This window comes from Limanda limanda, chromosome 18 (assembly GCF_963576545.1).
Source record: "Limanda limanda chromosome 18, fLimLim1.1, whole genome shotgun sequence".
Lineage (NCBI taxonomy): Eukaryota > Metazoa > Chordata > Actinopteri > Pleuronectiformes > Pleuronectidae > Limanda > Limanda limanda.
Genome location: NC_083653.1, coordinates 12845374 through 12864696, shown reverse-complemented (window position 1 = coordinate 12864696; position 19323 = coordinate 12845374). Strand labels below are relative to the sequence as shown.

Genomic DNA, 19323 nt, shown 5'->3' with positions numbered 1-19323 from the left:
AGCAGATCCATCACTTTGTCAGTACACCAACCCACCAAACCACTCATCTGTTCCTCCATCCTTTTATAACACCGACAAACACATTTCAGTTTTTTACGCAATCCAAATAACTTAAACTTTTGTTTTTAATTTAATGAGAACAAGTCAAACATGAATTAAAACCTTTTTATATGGAGAGTGCGGAAATAAAATTCCGGAACCTTTCCGCTGCGATTCCGGACACGTTTTACTGTTGCTCCAGTGTCAGCTCAGCTCTTTTCCGGTGGTGTTCACTTTCTTTGTCGGAAGAAACAATCATTAAAAAAGTGCTTTTCTCCGCCGCGGCTGCTGCAACATGGCGGGAAACTTCTGGCAAAGTTCTCATTAGTAAGTTTTTACGGAAAACTTCACGCGTTACGCTTTTATCTCGCCTGTCGTCATGTTTGTTGTGAGGCCTAGCTTTGTGTGTGTGTACGGCAGCGTTAGCTAGCTGCTTCCTTTGAACTGCTCCTGTTGTTGTTGTTGTTGTTGTTGTTGTTGTTTGAATGACACCAACAGAAATAAATACACTTTTATCTTGATGTTTAAAATGCTTCACCAGACTATCTCCCTGTTTGAGCTTTCATGCTACGTGATAGCAGCATGTTTGGCTAGCACAGCGGTATCGATAGTGATGCTGTTGTGCTATCCGCTAGCTCGGCTGCTCAGTGAAGTGATGAATAAAATGAGATGTATATTTATTTGGTCTTGTACAGTTTGCAGTGGGTTCTGGATAAACAGGACCTGATGAAGGAGAGGCAGAAGGACCTGAAGTTCCTCACAGAGGAGGAGTACTGGAAACTGCAGATCTTCTTTGCCAATGGTACATGATTATCTTTGTTTACAATAATGTCTTGAGGTAGCTAACTCAGGATTGGTGATATGGTTTCCGCAAAAGTGACAATCACGTGTATTAGATGCTGTGCTGTTAATATTTAAAGGTAGAATAACTTGAATGTATTCTTCCATCTCTCTCAGTGATCCAGGCTTTAGGGGAACACCTGAAGCTGAGGCAGCAGGTGATCGCCACGGCAACTGTCTATTTCAAACGCTTCTATGCAAGGTAAGAGAGAGGAAGAGCTAACTGATATCTCAATCTTACAATATGTATTCATCATGGCGATATTTGCAGCTAGAGCGGAACATTATCTGAACAGTGAACAACATAATCTGATTGGTCTTTGCTCGCATAAAACATAATATCACTAAGGCTTTATATGCAAGTCATCATTAGCTGTATAAACTATACCTATTTTCCCTCTAATATATCCAGATTAATAGTCTAAGAGAATCAGAAATGCATCACCATATTATCCTCTGTAATATAACATTATTGATATTACCATAGCCCCAGTTAAAAGCTTGTAGGCACATTCCTCTTTATGTGAAGTTATTGTTGCTGTTGAAGTCCAGTGAGATCTTGTCTCAGTTTGTACTTAAGACTTCTTCATGGGATCCATCCTATAAGTCGATATATGTTCATCTCTTGTTGTTTGCAGGTATTCCCTGAAAAGCATAGACCCAGTGCTCATGGCGCCTACTTGTGTTTTCCTTGCTTCCAAAGTTGAGGTATGTGTGGATAGTAAGGCCATAGTTTTATGCTTTTAAATTTAGCTGTATTTAGCCTAATAAGTTATGCTCCTTTCAGGAATTTGGAGTTGTATCCAATACCAGGTTGATCTCTGCAGCAACATCTGTGTGTAAGTAATAACAAGTATATTTTATAGCACAACTCTTCAGATCTGTCATAATGTGTTTTCACTGCAATGGACACTATAACAATGTTCTTTTGTTTTTTTTGTTTGTTTATGGAACAGTAAAAACTAGATTTTCCTACGCCTTCCCAAAGGAGTTTCCTTACAGAATGAATCATGTAAGTAAAACTTCTTTGTAGCAGGTTGCAATTTTGGGGGTTTAGTAGTTGTTATCTGGAGCGAGTCACTCTAAATGCAATGTGCAGCTATTCACTAAATGATATTCATTTAACAGGAAAAAAACAAGATGAGGGTAAAGTAACCACCCTGTCAGCAGTTTTGATAACACAATGACAAAGAGATGTGCCTAATTAGTGTGCAAATGTCTGTTTGGTTTGAGGGGCCGACATCTCACTTATTCATGATTGGGTGAGGGTGGGGCTCGAGTGGAGGTCAGGGTTAAATCAAAGATAAAGAAATGGTTTCGTAGACTGTGCTTCAAACCAAGGTTAAGTGCACACACACTAAAACAGAGACAAACCACAAGGGCACATACCTCCGCCAAGGCTAACGCCCTATTTCATAATGTCCAGGACAGCAGAAAATAATCTTCTTTGTATCTGCTCCAAATCTTAATAAGTTTGTCCTTGGCCTGTACTCCACCCTTCCACCAAGTTTCAACAAAATTGGTTCAGTATTTTTGCTTAATCCTATCACAGAAAAACAAACTTCAACACCAGTAAAAATATTCAAAATATCCATATTTGAATGGATGTCTATGCTAGTTGTTTTGTTTGCCAGCTTCCTCTGCAGGGTTATTTATGCACTGGTATGCTACATTACAGCATACCAGCACAGTGTTGCCACGCTGGTGTCTATCATTGTGTGAGATTCCACTGCTAATGTTCGCAGTCGTGTGATAAAACCTCTGATGCTCCGACCGTGGCCCCCCAAGTACAAGTGCGTCCATAAATTTGTTCAGCACAGCAGCTCTCACTTTGGTGCCAAGCGCAGGATTTTATTTATGAAGCATCTCCACCGAGTTGCCAGGACGTCACTGGGGCTGTCCTGACACGCTGCCTGTCCAGAAAGCTGTGTAAATAATTATTTATAGAGAGCCACCGTGCAGTGATACAAGGAGGGGCCGGCTCACATAGAAGAGAATGAGTTAGCGCAGAGCTGCAACTCCTGAACATAATATTTCATGTCCACTCTGCAGATATTGTAAAAGCAAACACTGGTAGCAGTCAGATTTGCAAAGGCCAATTCCACTTGGATAGTCACAATAGTACTTTTTTTTTGTGTCTCTTTTGCCATTAGATGGTGACATTGATCTGGGAATTTCATGTGTTTCAAGTGTCTATCTGACCAGTTTGATCCGTGTTCCTTTATCTTTTAGCTCAGGTTCAGTAAACAGGTGTCATACACGTTGAATATTGTGAAAAATTTTACTTAGAAAACCTCGAAGACTTTTGGCTGTAAGAACCAATGCGGGTGTTGAGGCGCTGTAAACAACAATGTTTCAGCAGCAGAACTCAGACATCATGTCCTGTCTCTTCTCTACACCTTGCCTGAATGTTCCAGAAATGTCCCTGTTGTTGTGAATCGTCCAGTTACATTCTTCCTTTGTCAAAGGCAAAATGTCCAGATGCACTTTTCCAGACCTCTTACAAAGCTCAGCTAATGTAACACTACATCACAGCAGTTTGTTGCATAATATTATGTTGTTCCTCGTACATTTTTAACATTGTTTAACTTAATCTTAATCTTAGTCTGAAAATACAAATTTATTTTGTGTCTTTACAGATATTAGAATGTGAGTTTTACCTTCTGGAGTTGATGGTGAGTAGAATAATATTTGTATCGTTGCTCCTGAGTTTTTCTTCACCACTGAGCACTGATGTCACTTCCTGTTTCAGGACTGCTGCCTGATCGTGTACCACCCGTACAGACCACTGCTGCAGTATGTGCAGGACATGGGACAGGAGGACATGCTGCTGCCTCTGGCCTGGTACGACACTGTCTGTGGTCATTGATCTGTTGCTGTAGTAATGTTTTTATCTGGAAAATTCAGAAGTGCTTCACAAACTCACTGTGCTGCTGTGTTTCTGCACCAGGCGAATAGTGAATGACACGTACAGGACTGATCTGTGTCTGCTTTACCCCCCCTTCATGATCGCCCTGGGTAAGATCTGTCCCTTTACATTTCTCATTGCTGCTGTGTAACATAGTTACCCACTTGAAATGAGTGTTATCAGATGCAATATGATCAGATCTTCTTCTTCTCTGCACACAGCCTGTCTGCATGTTGCCTGTGTGGTTCAGCAGAAAGATGCCAGGCAGTGGTTTGCCGAGCTCTCTGTTGACATGGACAAAGTAAGACTCACCTCTGTTGTATTATAAAAGTTGCCTATTTTCATTTTAATGATGGGAATGTAAAAAAAAAAAAAAAAAAAAAAATTCTAGACAATTACAGCCTTTTAATGATGATGTGTTCAGGTTCATTGATGTTCAATGTTGCATATACAGGAAACGGGAGAGTCTTCTGTCTGTACTGAGTTGAGTGTATTCATTTCATCTGTATTTTTGCACGTCTTCTGAAAGCTTGCAGATACAGATGAATCATCAGCACCACTGGAAATAGTGGGTGGGCGGTGAAGATAATAGTTCAATAAAGATGTAACATTTTGTTGACCTGTGTTTTCTGTCAAGATCTTGGAGATCATCCGTGTGATTCTGAAGCTCTACGACCAGTGGAAGAACTTTGATGACAGGAAGGAAATAGCTGCTGTGCTCAACAAGATGCCTAAACCCAAACCTCCTCCTAACAGGTAAATCTGATGTGGCTCTGTACGACACACCTATTATATAGAGTACATGCATATTTAATTTGATATAGTATGGCCAGATAGACTGTGGATATCCGACTGAGACCGATTGGTTTGCAATATAACAGTAAATAAACCATTTGTAAACAACATACAGCTGCACTTACTTGGTTTCATGTTGGATTGGAACTCATTGTAATGTTTATGTCTACCCATAACCAGAAATTATATTTGACTGCGAATTTTGTATAAATGCAGGCACGCTAATGACTTTAAACTTTTTTGGTTCTACGCCGCTGCAGTTATATTTAATCACACTTCCACGTCTCTCTCTCTCTCTCTCTGTCTTGTCTGCAGCGAGAGCGACCAGAGCTCCAACGGGAACCAAAGCAACTCTTACAGCCAGTCCTAGCGCGGGTCTGCGTTTCCACGGGCATCAATCGGTTTGATGTCGAGAGGGGAGGGCCTTCTTTTTTAAACAAAAAATGTCACACGGCACAAACTTTCAAATGTCCGTTTGGAAAATCACTGCTCAAGATGTCCCCTCATCTTCAGTGGACACCCAACCTCCCCCCCCCCCCCCCCCCAGCAAAGTTGAGAGAGCCATACCCTCACTTTCCCCTTCTCTGGTCATTATGGTTTTATGGATGGAACATTGAACAGATAGTTAAAAGGAGCTCAGGCGTCTCGATGAGGCCGTGCTCCTCTGCTGCAGACTTGAAATGAACTGAAACTGATGAACATTTTGTGTGGGGGGGAGGGACCACGAATATGGGGCTTTAAACTTTGTCATTGTGATGATCCTGACGTCCTTGAATAGCCCAGGAGAGCGAGTCCTTTCATACGCTGGCCCCTGGGAAAAGAGAAACAAAAACTTGATCACTTGTACTGTGTGTGTGAGTGTCTGTGTGAGTGTGTGTGTGTGTGTGTGTGTAGAACACGTCAGCGGCCAGTCTGTGTGGGTTTTCATTCCTCAGGGACGATAGTGCAGTAGTCTTCTCTGTAAATGTATTGGATCCTGTGCTGTTGGGTCTGATTGGATATCACCCTGTGCAACTGTGGTGTGATTGGACGACCCTGTGCTCCGATGGTCGATTGTGAAAATCCCCAAAGCGGCTCGTCTTAGACTTTACTGTTTTGAATCATGATGGCTCCACCTCCTTCCTCCCATTTGTAAATAGCTTTGTAATCCTTTTATTTTATCTCTGTCGTGTCTTTGCCTTATTAAGGAAACTTTAATGGAAATCATGTGGCGGTTTAGACTCAGGCTCGCGCTTCCGATGAAAGTGTCCCAATTAATTTCACCATCATGATTCACTTATTAAAGCTGATTATTTGTATTGTAAATAATTGTCCCTTTATTATGCTTTAGTTGTAGAACTTGTGTAAAGCGATATTTTTTTGTTTTTATTTAGCCTAGGCTTTTCGGGGGGGATAAATGCAAATTACAATCGTTTTAGATTTGTCTATAAACTTTGGGTTGTACATTGTTATTTTTAATTTACCTTCTGCCATTTATTTAATCATTGAGTTGTGCATCACACACAGACACAGTGTGTGTGTCTGTGAGTGTGTGGCTGCGCTCGGAACAAGGTGCTCGAAAGCCTAACAAAATACAAGCTGCTGGTCACAGAGGAAACCCTTTATAACAGCACATTGTAAAATGTATTTTAGGATTCAAGTATTAATTTGATTCGCTGTCATTCTTTCTCCTGTTTACTTGTCCCACATTTACGGGGATATCTACATCTTGATAAAGTTCACTCCCATGTAACTACTGAGGAGACAGACGTGACACAGAGAATCCTTGAAGAGAGTTCGATCCCGCCTTCATCTGACATTTTCCTCCCCTGCGGCATCCTCCATCTGTTACAAGAGTGTTCTCGTGAATGGGCAATAAAAAATTAAAAGGGCTCAACCCAACTAAAAGAATACTACTACTTCTGATTTTAATTTTTTTCCCCCAAATTATTTTTACTTAAATGTCTTACGTTGGATCATATTTTGAGGATCAATTATGATAATAAAATGTAAGATGTGATTAAAAGCCCGTCATTGCTGTTATTCAAGCTCTTATGTCATGCTCGTACAATATGTAATGGACTTTGGAGAATCTTCCAGGATGTTGTGCTCAATGTCACTTCAACACAGTGGCTGTGGTAGGACCTCTAGTGGTCCACTCAAAGAACATGTTTCATAACAGTTTTCACATGAAAAGCCTAAACTTTTAATAACCAAAAACCATGAGGTAAAATGTTGAAGATTTAAATTCAACATTTTCTCCCAGTTATGATTTAGGACTTAAAAGTGAAATGGTTGAATAACATCAGCGGATGTATTTACCAGTAGCTGCCTCTAGGTGTTTGTACCATGGGGTGCTGCCGTTCCCTCGTGACGTCACTTCAGCTGCATGAAGCAAACAGAGAGCAGCGAAAAAAATAATACACGATACACGGTCTCCTTCAAAATAAAACCTGTAACGTTCACTGTGAATGGAGAAACCAAAGCACTAGCCTGTGATAAAAACTTGCGAAATCCCGGACGACATTAAATTACAGTAGGAGAAGAACAATAAAACTAGCGGAATAGACATAGCACTCATTAATGTGAATAGTAATAAATAATCAAAATAAATGATGTAGGTTGAAAGATGAGGTTTTAAAATCCTTTTTCCTGCATATGTTGTGGTGTTATATTGTTATTCAAGAATGTGAGTGTCTTTGTGACTATTACACTCTATGCTAAATTACAAATATATCTTTCACTCATGTTAATGTTTGTCTGTTCTAATATTAGTTGTAAATGAGATCAGCATTATTATTGAAAAAGCATTTCATTGTGAGGCACTGCTGGGAGTTGAACCCAGGATCTCCTGTTTACTAGACAGGCGCTTTGACCAGCTAAGCCACAGCACCTTGATGTAAGTGGTTGTATATCTGTTTGTAGATAACATGACACAAAAATAACAGAACGGATTATCCCGAAACTAGATGGATGTGGTATGGGTGAGGAAATAACTTATTGAAGTTTTAAGGTAGTCCAGAGCAGGGGACAGATCCAGGTTTTACTTTTTTACTTTCTTTTACATTTTGAATTAGCGTGTTTTATCATATTATTCATTATTTCCCCAGAAAATAACTTGTGGATCTTGATGGATAAAGTCAGTAACATTAAGGGAACTAAAATCAGCAAGTGTCTGAGATTTGATGCAGCTCGATTCAATTTAAAGGACTGTTAGGGGTACACACTCAGAGTGCCATGGTAGATCCTTATATTTCACCGATGTAAATGTTTGTATGCTTTAATAAGTACGTGTTAGAGATTGGCTTTATCTTAGGCACTGCTGGGATTTGAACCCAGGATCTCCTGTTTACTAGACAGGCGCTTTGACCAACTAAGCCACAGCACCTTAATGACAGCTGTGGGGTAAGCAGTAATTTGATTTGAGCTTAAATTACACAAAAATAACGAGATAAATTATCCCGTAACTTGGTTGAAGGTTGTGGTTTTTGTCACGGAAGAACCCATTCAATTTTAGGTAGGTATAGGTATTTGCAGGTCTGGATCAAGGGGCAGATCCATAATACAACATTGTGAGATAATAAGTCTTTCAACATTTTCACTGTCTTCTCAGAAAAAATCCTGATGAATAATATCAGGCAGATTCAAGAATCTAATATCAATGAGTGTGTGAGATTTTTTTTGCTCAATTTACTTTAAGGGACCGTTGGTGGGAAGCACTCAAAGTGCCATTGTAGTTCCTTATATTTCACCAATGTAAATGTTTGTAAACTTTAATCAATACATGTTATAATAGAGATTCGTTCCATCTGAGGCACTGCTGGGATTTGAACCCAGGATCTCCTGTTTACTAGACAGGCGCTTTGACCAACTAAGCCACAGCACCTCTACATTTGTGACATTAGTAGTTGTTTGTTGATTGGTTTCATTTCTACTTTGATTTGTCTAATTACAAAAAACTAATGAGGTAGATAACCATGAAACTTGGTGGAAGGTTGTGGTGTTGGTCAGGGAAGAACCCATTACACGGGGTAAGTAGTAATTTGATTTTAGGTAAAATTACACAAAAATAACGAGATAAATGATCCCGTAACTTGGTTGAAGGTTGGGTTTTGGTCACGGAAGAACATTACATTTTGATGCAGATCTAAATCAAGGGGCAGATCATTTTCTAACATTGTGAGATAATAAGTGTTTCAACATTTTCACTGTCTTTTCAGAGAAAAATTGATCCTGATGAATCAAATCAGACACATTTAGGAAACTAGAATCTATGAGCGTGTGAAATTTGGTGCAGCTCAGTTATAGATATGGAGCTGTTGGGGGCACTGACTCAAAGTGCCGTAGTAGTTCCTTTTATTTCAACCATGGTTACATTTTGTACAGTGTAATTGTTTGAGTGCTTTAATATGTACATTTTATAATTAAGATAGTTATTACAAAAAAAAACTGGCTGCATTTGAGGCACTGCTGGGATTTGAACCCAGGATCTCCTGTTTACTAGACAGGCACTTTGACCAACTAAGCCACAGCACCTTATTATGGTTGAGATGTTAGAAGTAATATCTCAGCATGTGAGTAAGTGTGTATGTATATGTGTATAAATATATTAGCTATTAGGCACCTTACTCCCCCAACATCTGCTCCCCGGGCGCCGTACCTGGCAGCCCACTGCTCTGCTCTGCAGTGTGTCCTGCACCAGATGGGTTAAATGCAGAGGACTAATTTCCCCAATGCATGAGTGTGTCTTTGCATGTTTGTGCATGTGTGTGGGATTAATAAAGTGTATCTTCTTCTTCTTCTTATCTATCTGTCTGTCTATCTGTTGTTTATTTATTTATCATGCATTTATGCATTTATTGTTTTCTTTACCATAATACAGTTTATATCTAATACAAACTCTGAATAGGACATCGTGTAGTTATTTTATTTGGCATTTTCTCCATGATTTTGCAGAACACGACCTTTACACCCACTTTTATTTTGTAGGCTGTGACCGGAACCTGCGTGATTCCCTTCGTGTGACTTGACGGTGAGAGCGGAGGAAGGGAGGCCACAACCAGCGAGCTCCGAGCGGGCTGCGGAGGATGTCGACCCCGCTGCGGGGACAAGCCCCGGGCGAGACGCTAGTGTCCGGCCGGCCGCCGCTCACCCGCGGCCCCCGGCGCCCATGAAGCCGCGGCCGATGACTCCCCGAGCAGCCGGAGCGAGGCGGAAAGTGGCCGGAGACAGAGAGGATGTACTGGCGCGTCGGGTTCGCCTGGACGCGGTCGTGTGTGGTTGATCTCGGCCAGAACCAGAGCTTCTTCTGCGGCCCGCTGGGCACCGGCGAGGAGCAGTCGTTTTATGGGTGCATCATCGCCTTCCCCCTGCAGGACCCCGGCGGGATCATGTCCGCTCTGGGCTCGGACTCGTGGTGGAGGAAGACGCTGTATTTGACCGGAGGGGCTCTGCTCGCTGCCGCTGCCTATCTGCTACACGAGCTGCTGGCCATCAGGTACCGGGGCTGAGAGAGAGGAGGCTGCGGAGCATCAGCTCCGTCAGGCCGCTGCGAACCAACTCACCAGCCGCTGTGCTCTGATTATTCACATTTCACCCATCCTCTAATGTCTTTTCACCTGGGGGGCTGATGTTACTTAATCTACTCAGGGTGGGAGGGGTAATGAGAGGAGTCAGCGGAGAATAAGGAATCGTGAGTGGAAGGGTTGTGATGTAACCCCCCCTCCCTCCAACATCCTCCTCACAAACACCCACCAGGAGATCCGAACCTTTATCGGCTTATTTTACCTTAATTATTAATGATGAGAGCCTCCTATTGCAAAGTGACTTTTGATCTAGTTGGATTTAAAAAAGGTGATAACACCTTCAAACGATAATAGCTCAACCTCCATGTTGTTTGTTGGTGATGTGTGTGGGCCTATTACACACAGCTCCCACGTCACGTGAATGGACATAGACCGAGACCACAGGTCACTTTCAGTGTATTTCAAGGACGAGGTGACACCAAATATATGGATTCACCTTTAGTTTGCTTTATTTTCCGGTTTTCGATCGTTAAAAAAATCCCATCACATCCTCTGATGTGAGCAGTCAAACGTTAAAGCGCAAACACACCATTGCAGTGGCAGCTATGACGGGATATAGCTTCTAGAAGTCTGTAAATCTTCATTCATTACTATTGATTGTGTATTGGCAGGAAGCAGGACTGACCTAGTCTGTTGTCGTCTGTAATCTCGGGTTTCGTGCCGGCCAGGCCTTCAGCTGCACAGTTTACATAGGACACTTCACAGTCCGCATGGATGACACATCTATGGTCTCTTAAGGGAATAACACGAAAAAGGATATTTTGCAATTTTATTTCTCGTAACAAAGCACAGTTGTGTTCTTAGAAATGTTGATTTTTAGACTTTTATGGTTTAAAAACAGGTTTGTTGTGCAGAGAAATATTCCTTCAGATGCATGTTTTTGTCAAGTCTAATGTTAAATATTGCATCTCTCTCTCTCTCCTTATATATCTCCTTATCTAAATAGGCTCCATTTTACGACACCCTCCTCCCTTAAGTAGCGTTGCATCCGTCACATTATCCCTGCACAGACTCGGCAGGCGTTTCAGCACCACAGAGGAATAGACAGCTCCTCTGCTGCCGGGCGTCTCAAACGTGATGCACGTGAACGCACCACAACCTTCCGGAAGGAGTCGGCCTGTATTAGCTTTACACTGCAGTTTCCTCCTCGGCCCAGTGTCAATGGCCCCGGGGCCCACAGTCACTCAGGGGCCAGTTAAAAGGGCCCCTGCTGCAGATCATTCCATTGATCCAATCAATCACAGCCACTTGGTTTGTCTTATGATAGACAGAGTAGAATGAGATATACATTGAATAGAATACAATAGAATACAATAGAAAGCCTTTATTGTCCAAATTAAATGATATGGCATGTGAGGTCCCTCATTTATATATCATAGTGCCAATATTTTTTAAACCCTGACTTAAATCTAAGAGTAACCTTAATTTTGTCCTCACATTAATTGATAAAAACTGAAATGGTTTCTTAGATAGACACAGTAATTTGCTTTGGTCATCTAGGAGTATTTAATGTTAACATTTATTTACTCCATGGATAGTTAACCTTATGTCTTGATTTAATAAGATTAATTTATTTTGGGGACCTGAAGGAAAAAACAGCCTATTGCTGCGTCCAACTTCTCATCAGTGAAAAGGGTTTTTATAAATCAGGGGCCACAATTTGCAGAGAGGCGCCAAATATATGTCCAACATTCATACATACATGGTTAGTACCTGACTCAGTAAGGTAAACACAAGCAATATTTGTTTACTGTTTGCTCTAAAGCTTTGAGCAAAGCTACATTTCATTGAATATATTTTGATTTTATTTAAGTAATTCAAGCTGTGTACTTAAAAAAATAGGATGTTACATATCGCACATTTGAGATAACATTGTAGGAACTGCACAGCTCGTCGTCCCCATAGTCTCCACAACATTACAAGTACATCAACACACACACACACACACACTCACACAGTTTGTGTTTTCAAGCCTTTCTTTCTTCTTGACGTGCAGCCTTGTTCCTCTTCACTTCCACAGAAAGGAGGAAGAGCTGGACTCTAAAGATGCCCTCATACTCCACCAGTTTTCCAGGCCCCAGAGTGGCGTTCCGTCCCTGTCCCCTTGCTGCCTTAAAATGGAGACCTACCTCCGCATGGTCGACCTGCCCTACCAGGTAAAGAAATATATATATACAGAATATATATATATATATATGTCTAAAAGAGCACAAGTTGATTGTGAGGAGTTTTTAACCTCAATTTCTTCAGCCATTAAAAGTTTCTATCGATCCAATTATAATGTAATTCAACCGATTCTTAACCTCAAACCAAACACTTTCTCTTTTCTGAATGTTTTCATCTTCCCCTCCGTCATGGTTTTCCTCCCTCTTCTTCTTCCCCTTTTCCTCTCCTGCAGAACTACTTTGACGGGAAGCTTTCGCCGCAGGGTAAGATGCCGTGGCTCGAGTACAACCAGGAGAAGGTGTTTGGCTCAGAGTTCATCATGGACTTCCTGGAGGAGAGGCTGGGCGTGAGCCTCAACAAGAGCCTGACACCGCAGGAGAAGGCCATGTCCCGCGCCATCACCAAAATGGTGGAGGAACATTTCTACTGGTGAGGGACTTGTGGGTTTGCTGTTGATGTTGTTGTTGCCCTATGTTATTTCCCTCTATGGAGTGTTGAACGTTTTTAAGCGAAAGATATTCTTGTGATTTCCTTCATCTTCTTCCTGCTCCTGTACAAATGCATATGTATATTTGTGTCCCAGGACCATAGCTTACTGTCAGTGGGTGGACAACCTGGAGGAGACCCAGAAGATGCTGTCGGTGAGCGGACCACTGAGTGACCTGCTCAAGTGGATCCTGAGTCACCTGACCGGCGGGATCGTCAAGAGGGAGATGTACGGCCACGGGATCGGGCGCTTTTCTAAGGACGAGGTCTACGCCCTGATGGAGAAGGACATGCGCACCCTGGCCACTATACTAGGTGATGAATCAAGACGCCATTTTTAAAAACATACAAATCATAACGCTCGTCATTTATGGAGTTAGAATCTTGTATAATATATTTGTAAGAGCTAGTATGATCCACTGGGGCAATCCAGTTCTCTTAAATCAAAATACAAACACAAATGTGCTGCACAGAAGGAATTTATGAAGTACTTATGAGTCCACTTTGTAAAAAGAGATTGTTCCACCTGGAAGCAGCTCAACACATTTATTAGTTTTTCAGTGTGTGCCTAGAGAGCCACAACGTAGACAACATCTTGTTTGTGGTTCAGTGGCTGCAGAGAAGGAAATTATAGCTCAGTACTGACCTCCTGTGTTGAAATGTAACATTGCAGTCTTAAAACCTGTTGTTTGGCCATAATAAGAAGCGCTTGCTAAGGTTCATGTTTAACAAACCTAAAGGCATCATTTAATCTCTGATATCTTTAACTTTTTGGCCTGAAGTTTTGCTTTAATGTCCATTCAACATCTTTAAAAATACAGCAGGTGTTTATACGTGTGAGGGAAATCATGTTTATGCAATTATTCTCTTTTTGTGTGTGTTGATAAATCTGATGTGTTTATTCCCCCCCTCAGGTGATAAGAAGTACCTTATGGGCTCAACTCTTTCCACAGTCGATGCTGCAGTGTTCAGTCACCTGGCTCCTGCTATGTGGACGCTACCGGGAACACGTCCGGAGCAGCTAATCAAAGGTTAGCTCACTCAAAAGGCTCAGTTCACTGCTGGTCACAATCTAAACATCCAGACACTTTCAGGTTTAACATCTGTGAATAGATGGTTTACAGTAATAACAATTTTAAATACCTATTTCCTAAGTGTGAACCTCCTGAACATGTTGTAAATTTGTATTCACCCTTAGCTCATGTTCTGTGCTTTGTCCCATATAATTAATGGTTGCCTCTTTTAAACACACAAACACAACTTCCCGTTTCGGACTAACATACTTTGTTATTATCTTCACAATGTGATACAGGAATGAAAAACTGATTGAAGGGTAATGTGAAAGAAAAATGATGAGTCACTCAAACAAGCATGTTTTTCCTTTAGCCATACCTGTTTATCTCAGTCTTGTCTCAGTTTTTAATTAATAAATAATGGAACTTGTATACTTACGATCTAGTAGATTCTATGATTATTATAGTGTAATGCTTTTATTAGAAGATGGAACCAGAGATTGTGTCATTTAAGACATCTTTGAAAAATGACTTACAAACTCAATCACTTGCCAAAATTGTTGCCATTTATTTTTCCGCAAAATGACAAATCAATAAACCGGTGTTTTACTCACCGACTCTATTCTCTGTCCTGTCCAGGTGAGCTGATCAACCTGGCCATGTACTGTGAGCGTATCCGCCGGCGCTTCTGGCCCGAGTGGTTCGTGGACCTGGAGGACTTCTACTACAGCGACACCACAGAGGGCAGCGACTCGCACTCCAAACTCCCTGACCTGGGTCTCTACTCCTGCACGGACACTTTCCAGGAAGACACAAAAACACACACTTCACCCGCCCCCACTCCACAGGACGCCCCGTCGCCGTCCCCGGACAGCGACCCCACAGGCTGCTCGCTTTATGACTCTGACATGGACACAGAGTGCTCTGAGATGGACCAGCTCAAGTGTTGACAACACTTCCACGGCTACATGCGCGCACACCACAGGAGGGCGCTGCTTCCCACCTGCACACATGCCCCCCCCTACCTCTTAGAACAGTGAATAACTGGGGAGTGTTTCTGGTGTGGAGAAATCGAGGATGTACAGGTTTAACTGTAGTGGAGGAATGATCGGTAAAGAGGGAAAGGGAGTGAAGGATAGTTTAAAAAAGTCAGAGATGGACAGAAGAAAAAAGGAGGCAGCTGTTAAAGGAAAGGAGAAGAGATACAGAAAATGATTGAGAAGTAATACAACCAGGAGTGAATGACGCTGCTGCTGAGAAACTCCTCCACGTGGTCGACATCATCTGCAGTCACAACCGTCTACCTGTCATCCCGTTGCTGTTACCTCGGCAACCACGTGTGTGTGGCCCCCCTCGTCCCCCGTAGCAACTTGCACCGCCCGGCCTTGTGTGAGTTTTCGACTAAACCGAACCCTCAAACGCCTTGTACCGATATGTCGTCCACATGTAGGGAACTGTACAGGATTCACGTGAACGAAGGCGAGTCAGTGTAAATATATAAAAGAGTCTGATTGGATTCTCAGATCTAATAGATAGAATATTTAATTCTATATGAGTATAAATAGTATAGATAGCTTGCAAATATAAAACCATCCCCTCTGTGCTATGGTGTAAATAATGTCTGTGTTTCCTCTGTGAAATCCATTTTGTGTTGGACACAAATTGTCTTGTAATAGTCTCCATGATTACCCACTCCGCTGGTCTAGGATCAGAACATGACCTCTTGTGTGTGTGTCCTTCTACACAACTGGGATATTACAGTCATTTCCGTTGGCCATATTTAAAGAGTCTAGTTGTAGATAGTGGATATATTAGATTGTAAAGCACTTGAAATTTTATTTTGTCTTATTAAGATGCTTATTTTGCTAAAAAAAACAACAACAACAACCACATCCTTCGAATAATATGGAGACAAATAAGCTGTGTCTCAATTCAGCAGAGAGTTTTAATGCCATTTGCTTTGTCTTAACATGTGCACCGTTTGCTTTTCGGTTTCATTGACGTGTGCTACTCAAGCATTGCTCCTTGTCATTACCACATTTTTTGTCTCTGAATCGCAATGCATGCTGGGATGGGTTGAGCCGGGAAGGGTCCACTTGTTGGAGCCTTTGTTTGTTGTCTGCTGAATTAAAGGAGCCTTCGAAATGGGACAGCCAGGTCGCACCGCTTGACCCCTGAATCGAGACACAGCTTTACTGTCATGCCCCTGTGTTGTTTGTCTTTCAGGACATTAGTCACGCAGACATTTACATGCATTAAGAGCGAGTCAAACAATCACCTAGGAACGGATGTAATAGATATATAATCTGAATGAAAGTGCATGGCTGGCGCGTCCCTTTACACTTCATGTGGATAGTTTTATCTGCATTTCTAAGCTGGCCTGTCTGAGTTTGACGTCGTGACGCAGTTTGGGTTTTTCGATGCCTCCGGGCAAATCAAAGATGTAGCCGATGGATCATGAAAAATACTTTTTTTTTAAATTCTGCTAGCAGTTGAGTTTTTTTGTGTCACCTGCTCCACATTTCAAAATTATGGATTGCTCAGACAACGTTATGTAAAGCAATAAGAGAGCGAATTGCGTGGTATGCGGCCTGTGCGATTGCGAGGTGCAGGTTTGATGTGTGTTTGTCATTCAGCAAATGCACGTGCCGACATGTTGCGTGTTCAGGCTGCTTGTGTGGACGCAGGCAAGGGGTGCACAGTGGGTTCACTTCTGTTTTACTTCAATCCTGCAGGCGAATTCATTAATTTCAGCGAATGGAATAAAGTGGAAATTAACTGAAAATTGCTGTGACAGGCCGTTACGCAGAGATACTTGTGTTGTGTGCATATGTTGGCCAGATTAAGGAAAGTGCAGAAGAGTGAAGCCAAAAATATGTTGGAGATCATTTAGGAGAGTCTCTATTAAGTTTTTTCCCAACTAGTAAATGTCCTATGCAGCTCGTATGTTTGTCAATATCGGCCAATGTGTCATTTGAGGATCAAATATCTACAACCGATCTCTAAAATCAATCATTGGTCGGCCCCTACTCGTGTGGATGATGCACAAAAATTATACTTATATAACTTAAAAATATGCAGCATTAATATGTAGCGGTATATTGTGAAATAAATATCAATACGTCAAAATATGAAATTCAGCACATAGCGAATAGGTTGACGTGTGATAGGTCAATAAGGGAATATTCTGAATCTGATGTTTCCGTAGAACCACGGTGTTGATTGGGATTTAACTAAAGAGTTTAATGATGATTTCATGCCAGAATTGATTTAATTGTCCTCTGTGTGGCCTCTTCACTGGAGGAGTTACCCTCTGGGTTCTCTGTCAAAATCATAACCTATACGAAGCCTTTAGGGAAGAGATAATCGACGCGTGGACAGCAAAGCCTTTTTGTGTGTGTGTGCTGCAGTTCATTTTTCAGAAGAATAATACAGCCTGAAACTTAAGGAGATGAATTTTCTTTTTGAGTCTTCAGACCCCTTTGCCTGCATGTTCTTGCCTTCTCTCGTCAACAGTCAGATTTAGCCTTATGATAACTAACTCCTTAAGCCGTTTACTTTATGCCAGTGCCAGCATATATTTTTTTACACGTCGTTATTTATTATGTATTTATTTCAATGTGCGTGATTATGATGGTGGATGTGTTTGAATTTTCAAAGAATATTGTTATTTTGCACACTTCTTCTTTATTATGTTTACATGTGTTGTCTTAAAAATGATTTTCTTGATCTGTGGGTTTTAGTGCAATACTGTGGATTTTCGCTGACTTTCTGTTGACGCGGAAGAAAACGCACATTTTAACGTCGCCAGTCATTGCATGTTTGTCCACGTTTGGACATGTCATTCGGTAAACGTAAAATATTCCTGTCATGACGTCATAATGTTCCAGCAGTTTTGTGTTAGAATAGATGAAATCGTAAAAGAAAACATTAAATACTGAGGTAAAACACCAAACGTTACTACTTCCAGATCAGCGTCCGTGGGCAACTTCATCATCTCAGTGTTCCTCACCAGTTAAAGGTCAGAGGTCGTGTGTGTCACGTTCCCATTGATATTTCTGCTTATAGACTTTAGAAGCCATAATGTCTCCTTGTGTCGTGTGTGTGTGTGTGCTGAAACACTTGTGGATTCCCATCAAACTGTAAATAAGAAAACTGGGGAGGGGGGTTAAAATTGCGGAAATTACCTAAAAGAATAAAACTCTGTCACATTTAAAAATAAAATATTCTTATGAATGTATCAAACCTGGAGATAAAAAGCTGTATGACAATGGATTACTCATAATATGTCATTAAATATAGCTGTGTTATTTTCCTCTGGTTTGGCCTCTGTTACTGTGTTAACACCATATCTACCGTAGATAAAGTCTTTCAGGAGAAACTGCTCTGTATCAACACTTAGAGGTGGGTATACTCTGGCATATATCTGTCTCATAATCCCTCTCCCTCTGTGCTTGCTACCATACGACAATACTAAGCCCACCCAACAATGCTGGAGGATTAGTTCTCTGCCCTTTTCTTTGTGCTCGTGCTGGAGCTTTGGAGGAGCGCAGAGAAAAAGGAGGGCAGAGGAAGAGAAAAAGCAAATCGTGGGAGCACCACTGTGGAGACCGAGCGTGGGTGAGGGTGAGGGAAAGGTGCATGAAATGAGGGAAAGAGACAAAAAGGCTGGTGGACAGACAACTGGTGATCTGGCTGATTGCGTGTGTGCCCACGTTTTGCAGGATCCCTGGGAGACACGAGACAGAGGAGACAATTCAGAGCTGCCAATGACACCAGAGTCGGAGAAAGCGTTACAGCTTCAGAGGTAGCAGCTGTGCGTGTACGTGTGTGTGTGTGAGCGGCGCTCTCTTTAGTTCTATGCATGGTGTGTGAGGTGGGATGTTGTGTCTCTGTGTGTGTGCGTGTGTGTGTGTGTGTGTGTGTGTGTGTGTGTGTGTGTGTGTGTGTGTGTGTGTGTGTGTGTGTGTGTGTGTGTGTGTGTGTGTGTGTGTGTGTGTGTGTGTGTGTGTGTGTGTGTGTGTGTGTGTGGAGATATGAATAATGCAGGGGATGCCTGTAGGAGCGTGAGGGCCAGGAGGAGGGCAGATGGTCGCCTGCTGATAGGACAGAATCCAGGCAATAGGGTCCTCCAGAGAGCTGTGTTTAGGCCTGACTTAACATGCACACACACACTTTCATTCTTTTTTTTCTTTTTTTCCCCAAAACGACACACACTGGCTCATATTTCAAAGTAAAAGCTGAGATGAGGCTATGAAATCACAGCGGTAAACAGGCCGCTATGACAGAAAACTGAAGCCTGTCACTGCTGTTTAGAGACTTACTGAAAACAGATAAAATATAAAGATGGAAATATTTTGTGAATAAATACGAAATGTGAATTACTCAGGTTAAGACTGACGCAGATAAGGATCATAATTTATAAGAGGGACTGTAGCCAGGCTTTTAGAAATGCTGAGGGAATAAATCAGGGTCCCCCAACACAAATCAATCAGCCCTTCAAAATAAAGCT

General features: G+C 41.8%; 2 protein-coding genes and 4 non-coding genes across 6 annotated transcripts; 2 read left to right on the top strand and 4 right to left on the bottom strand.

The window, feature by feature from the left end:
• Positions 1 to 257: 257 nt before the first annotated feature.
• Positions 258 to 5097, top strand: ccnc (cyclin C). The gene is made up of 12 exons (XM_061091332.1): positions 258 to 366; positions 735 to 841; positions 997 to 1081; positions 1518 to 1587; positions 1667 to 1718; positions 1836 to 1891; positions 3519 to 3554; positions 3632 to 3723; positions 3830 to 3897; positions 4009 to 4088; positions 4425 to 4543; positions 4898 to 5097. Exons 1-12 carry the CDS (start codon positions 335 to 337, stop codon positions 4950 to 4952), a joined length of 852 nt encoding a protein of 283 aa, XP_060947315.1. The 5' UTR covers positions 258 to 334; the 3' UTR covers positions 4953 to 5097.
• A 2284-nt stretch (positions 5098 to 7381) lies between these two features.
• On the bottom strand, positions 7382 to 7455 carry trnat-agu (transfer RNA threonine (anticodon AGU)). Its single transcript has one exon. It is a non-coding gene; the product is annotated as a tRNA-Thr (tRNA).
• A 420-nt stretch (positions 7456 to 7875) lies between these two features.
• trnat-agu (transfer RNA threonine (anticodon AGU)) lies at positions 7876 to 7949 on the bottom strand. Its single transcript has one exon. It is a non-coding gene; the product is annotated as a tRNA-Thr (tRNA).
• Positions 7950 to 8373: 424 nt separating this feature from the next.
• Positions 8374 to 8447, bottom strand: trnat-agu (transfer RNA threonine (anticodon AGU)). The gene has a single exon. It is a non-coding gene; the product is annotated as a tRNA-Thr (tRNA).
• A 576-nt stretch (positions 8448 to 9023) lies between these two features.
• trnat-agu (transfer RNA threonine (anticodon AGU)) lies at positions 9024 to 9097 on the bottom strand. The gene has a single exon. It is a non-coding gene; the product is annotated as a tRNA-Thr (tRNA).
• A 682-nt stretch (positions 9098 to 9779) lies between these two features.
• On the top strand, positions 9780 to 18125 carry faxca (failed axon connections homolog, metaxin like GST domain containing a). Its single transcript, XM_061091483.1, has 6 exons — positions 9780 to 10058; positions 12167 to 12302; positions 12545 to 12741; positions 12896 to 13113; positions 13713 to 13829; positions 14451 to 18125. Exons 1-6 carry the CDS (start codon positions 9799 to 9801, stop codon positions 14759 to 14761), a joined length of 1239 nt encoding a protein of 412 aa, XP_060947466.1. The 5' UTR covers positions 9780 to 9798; the 3' UTR covers positions 14762 to 18125.
• The last annotated feature ends 1198 nt before the right edge of the window (positions 18126 to 19323 follow it).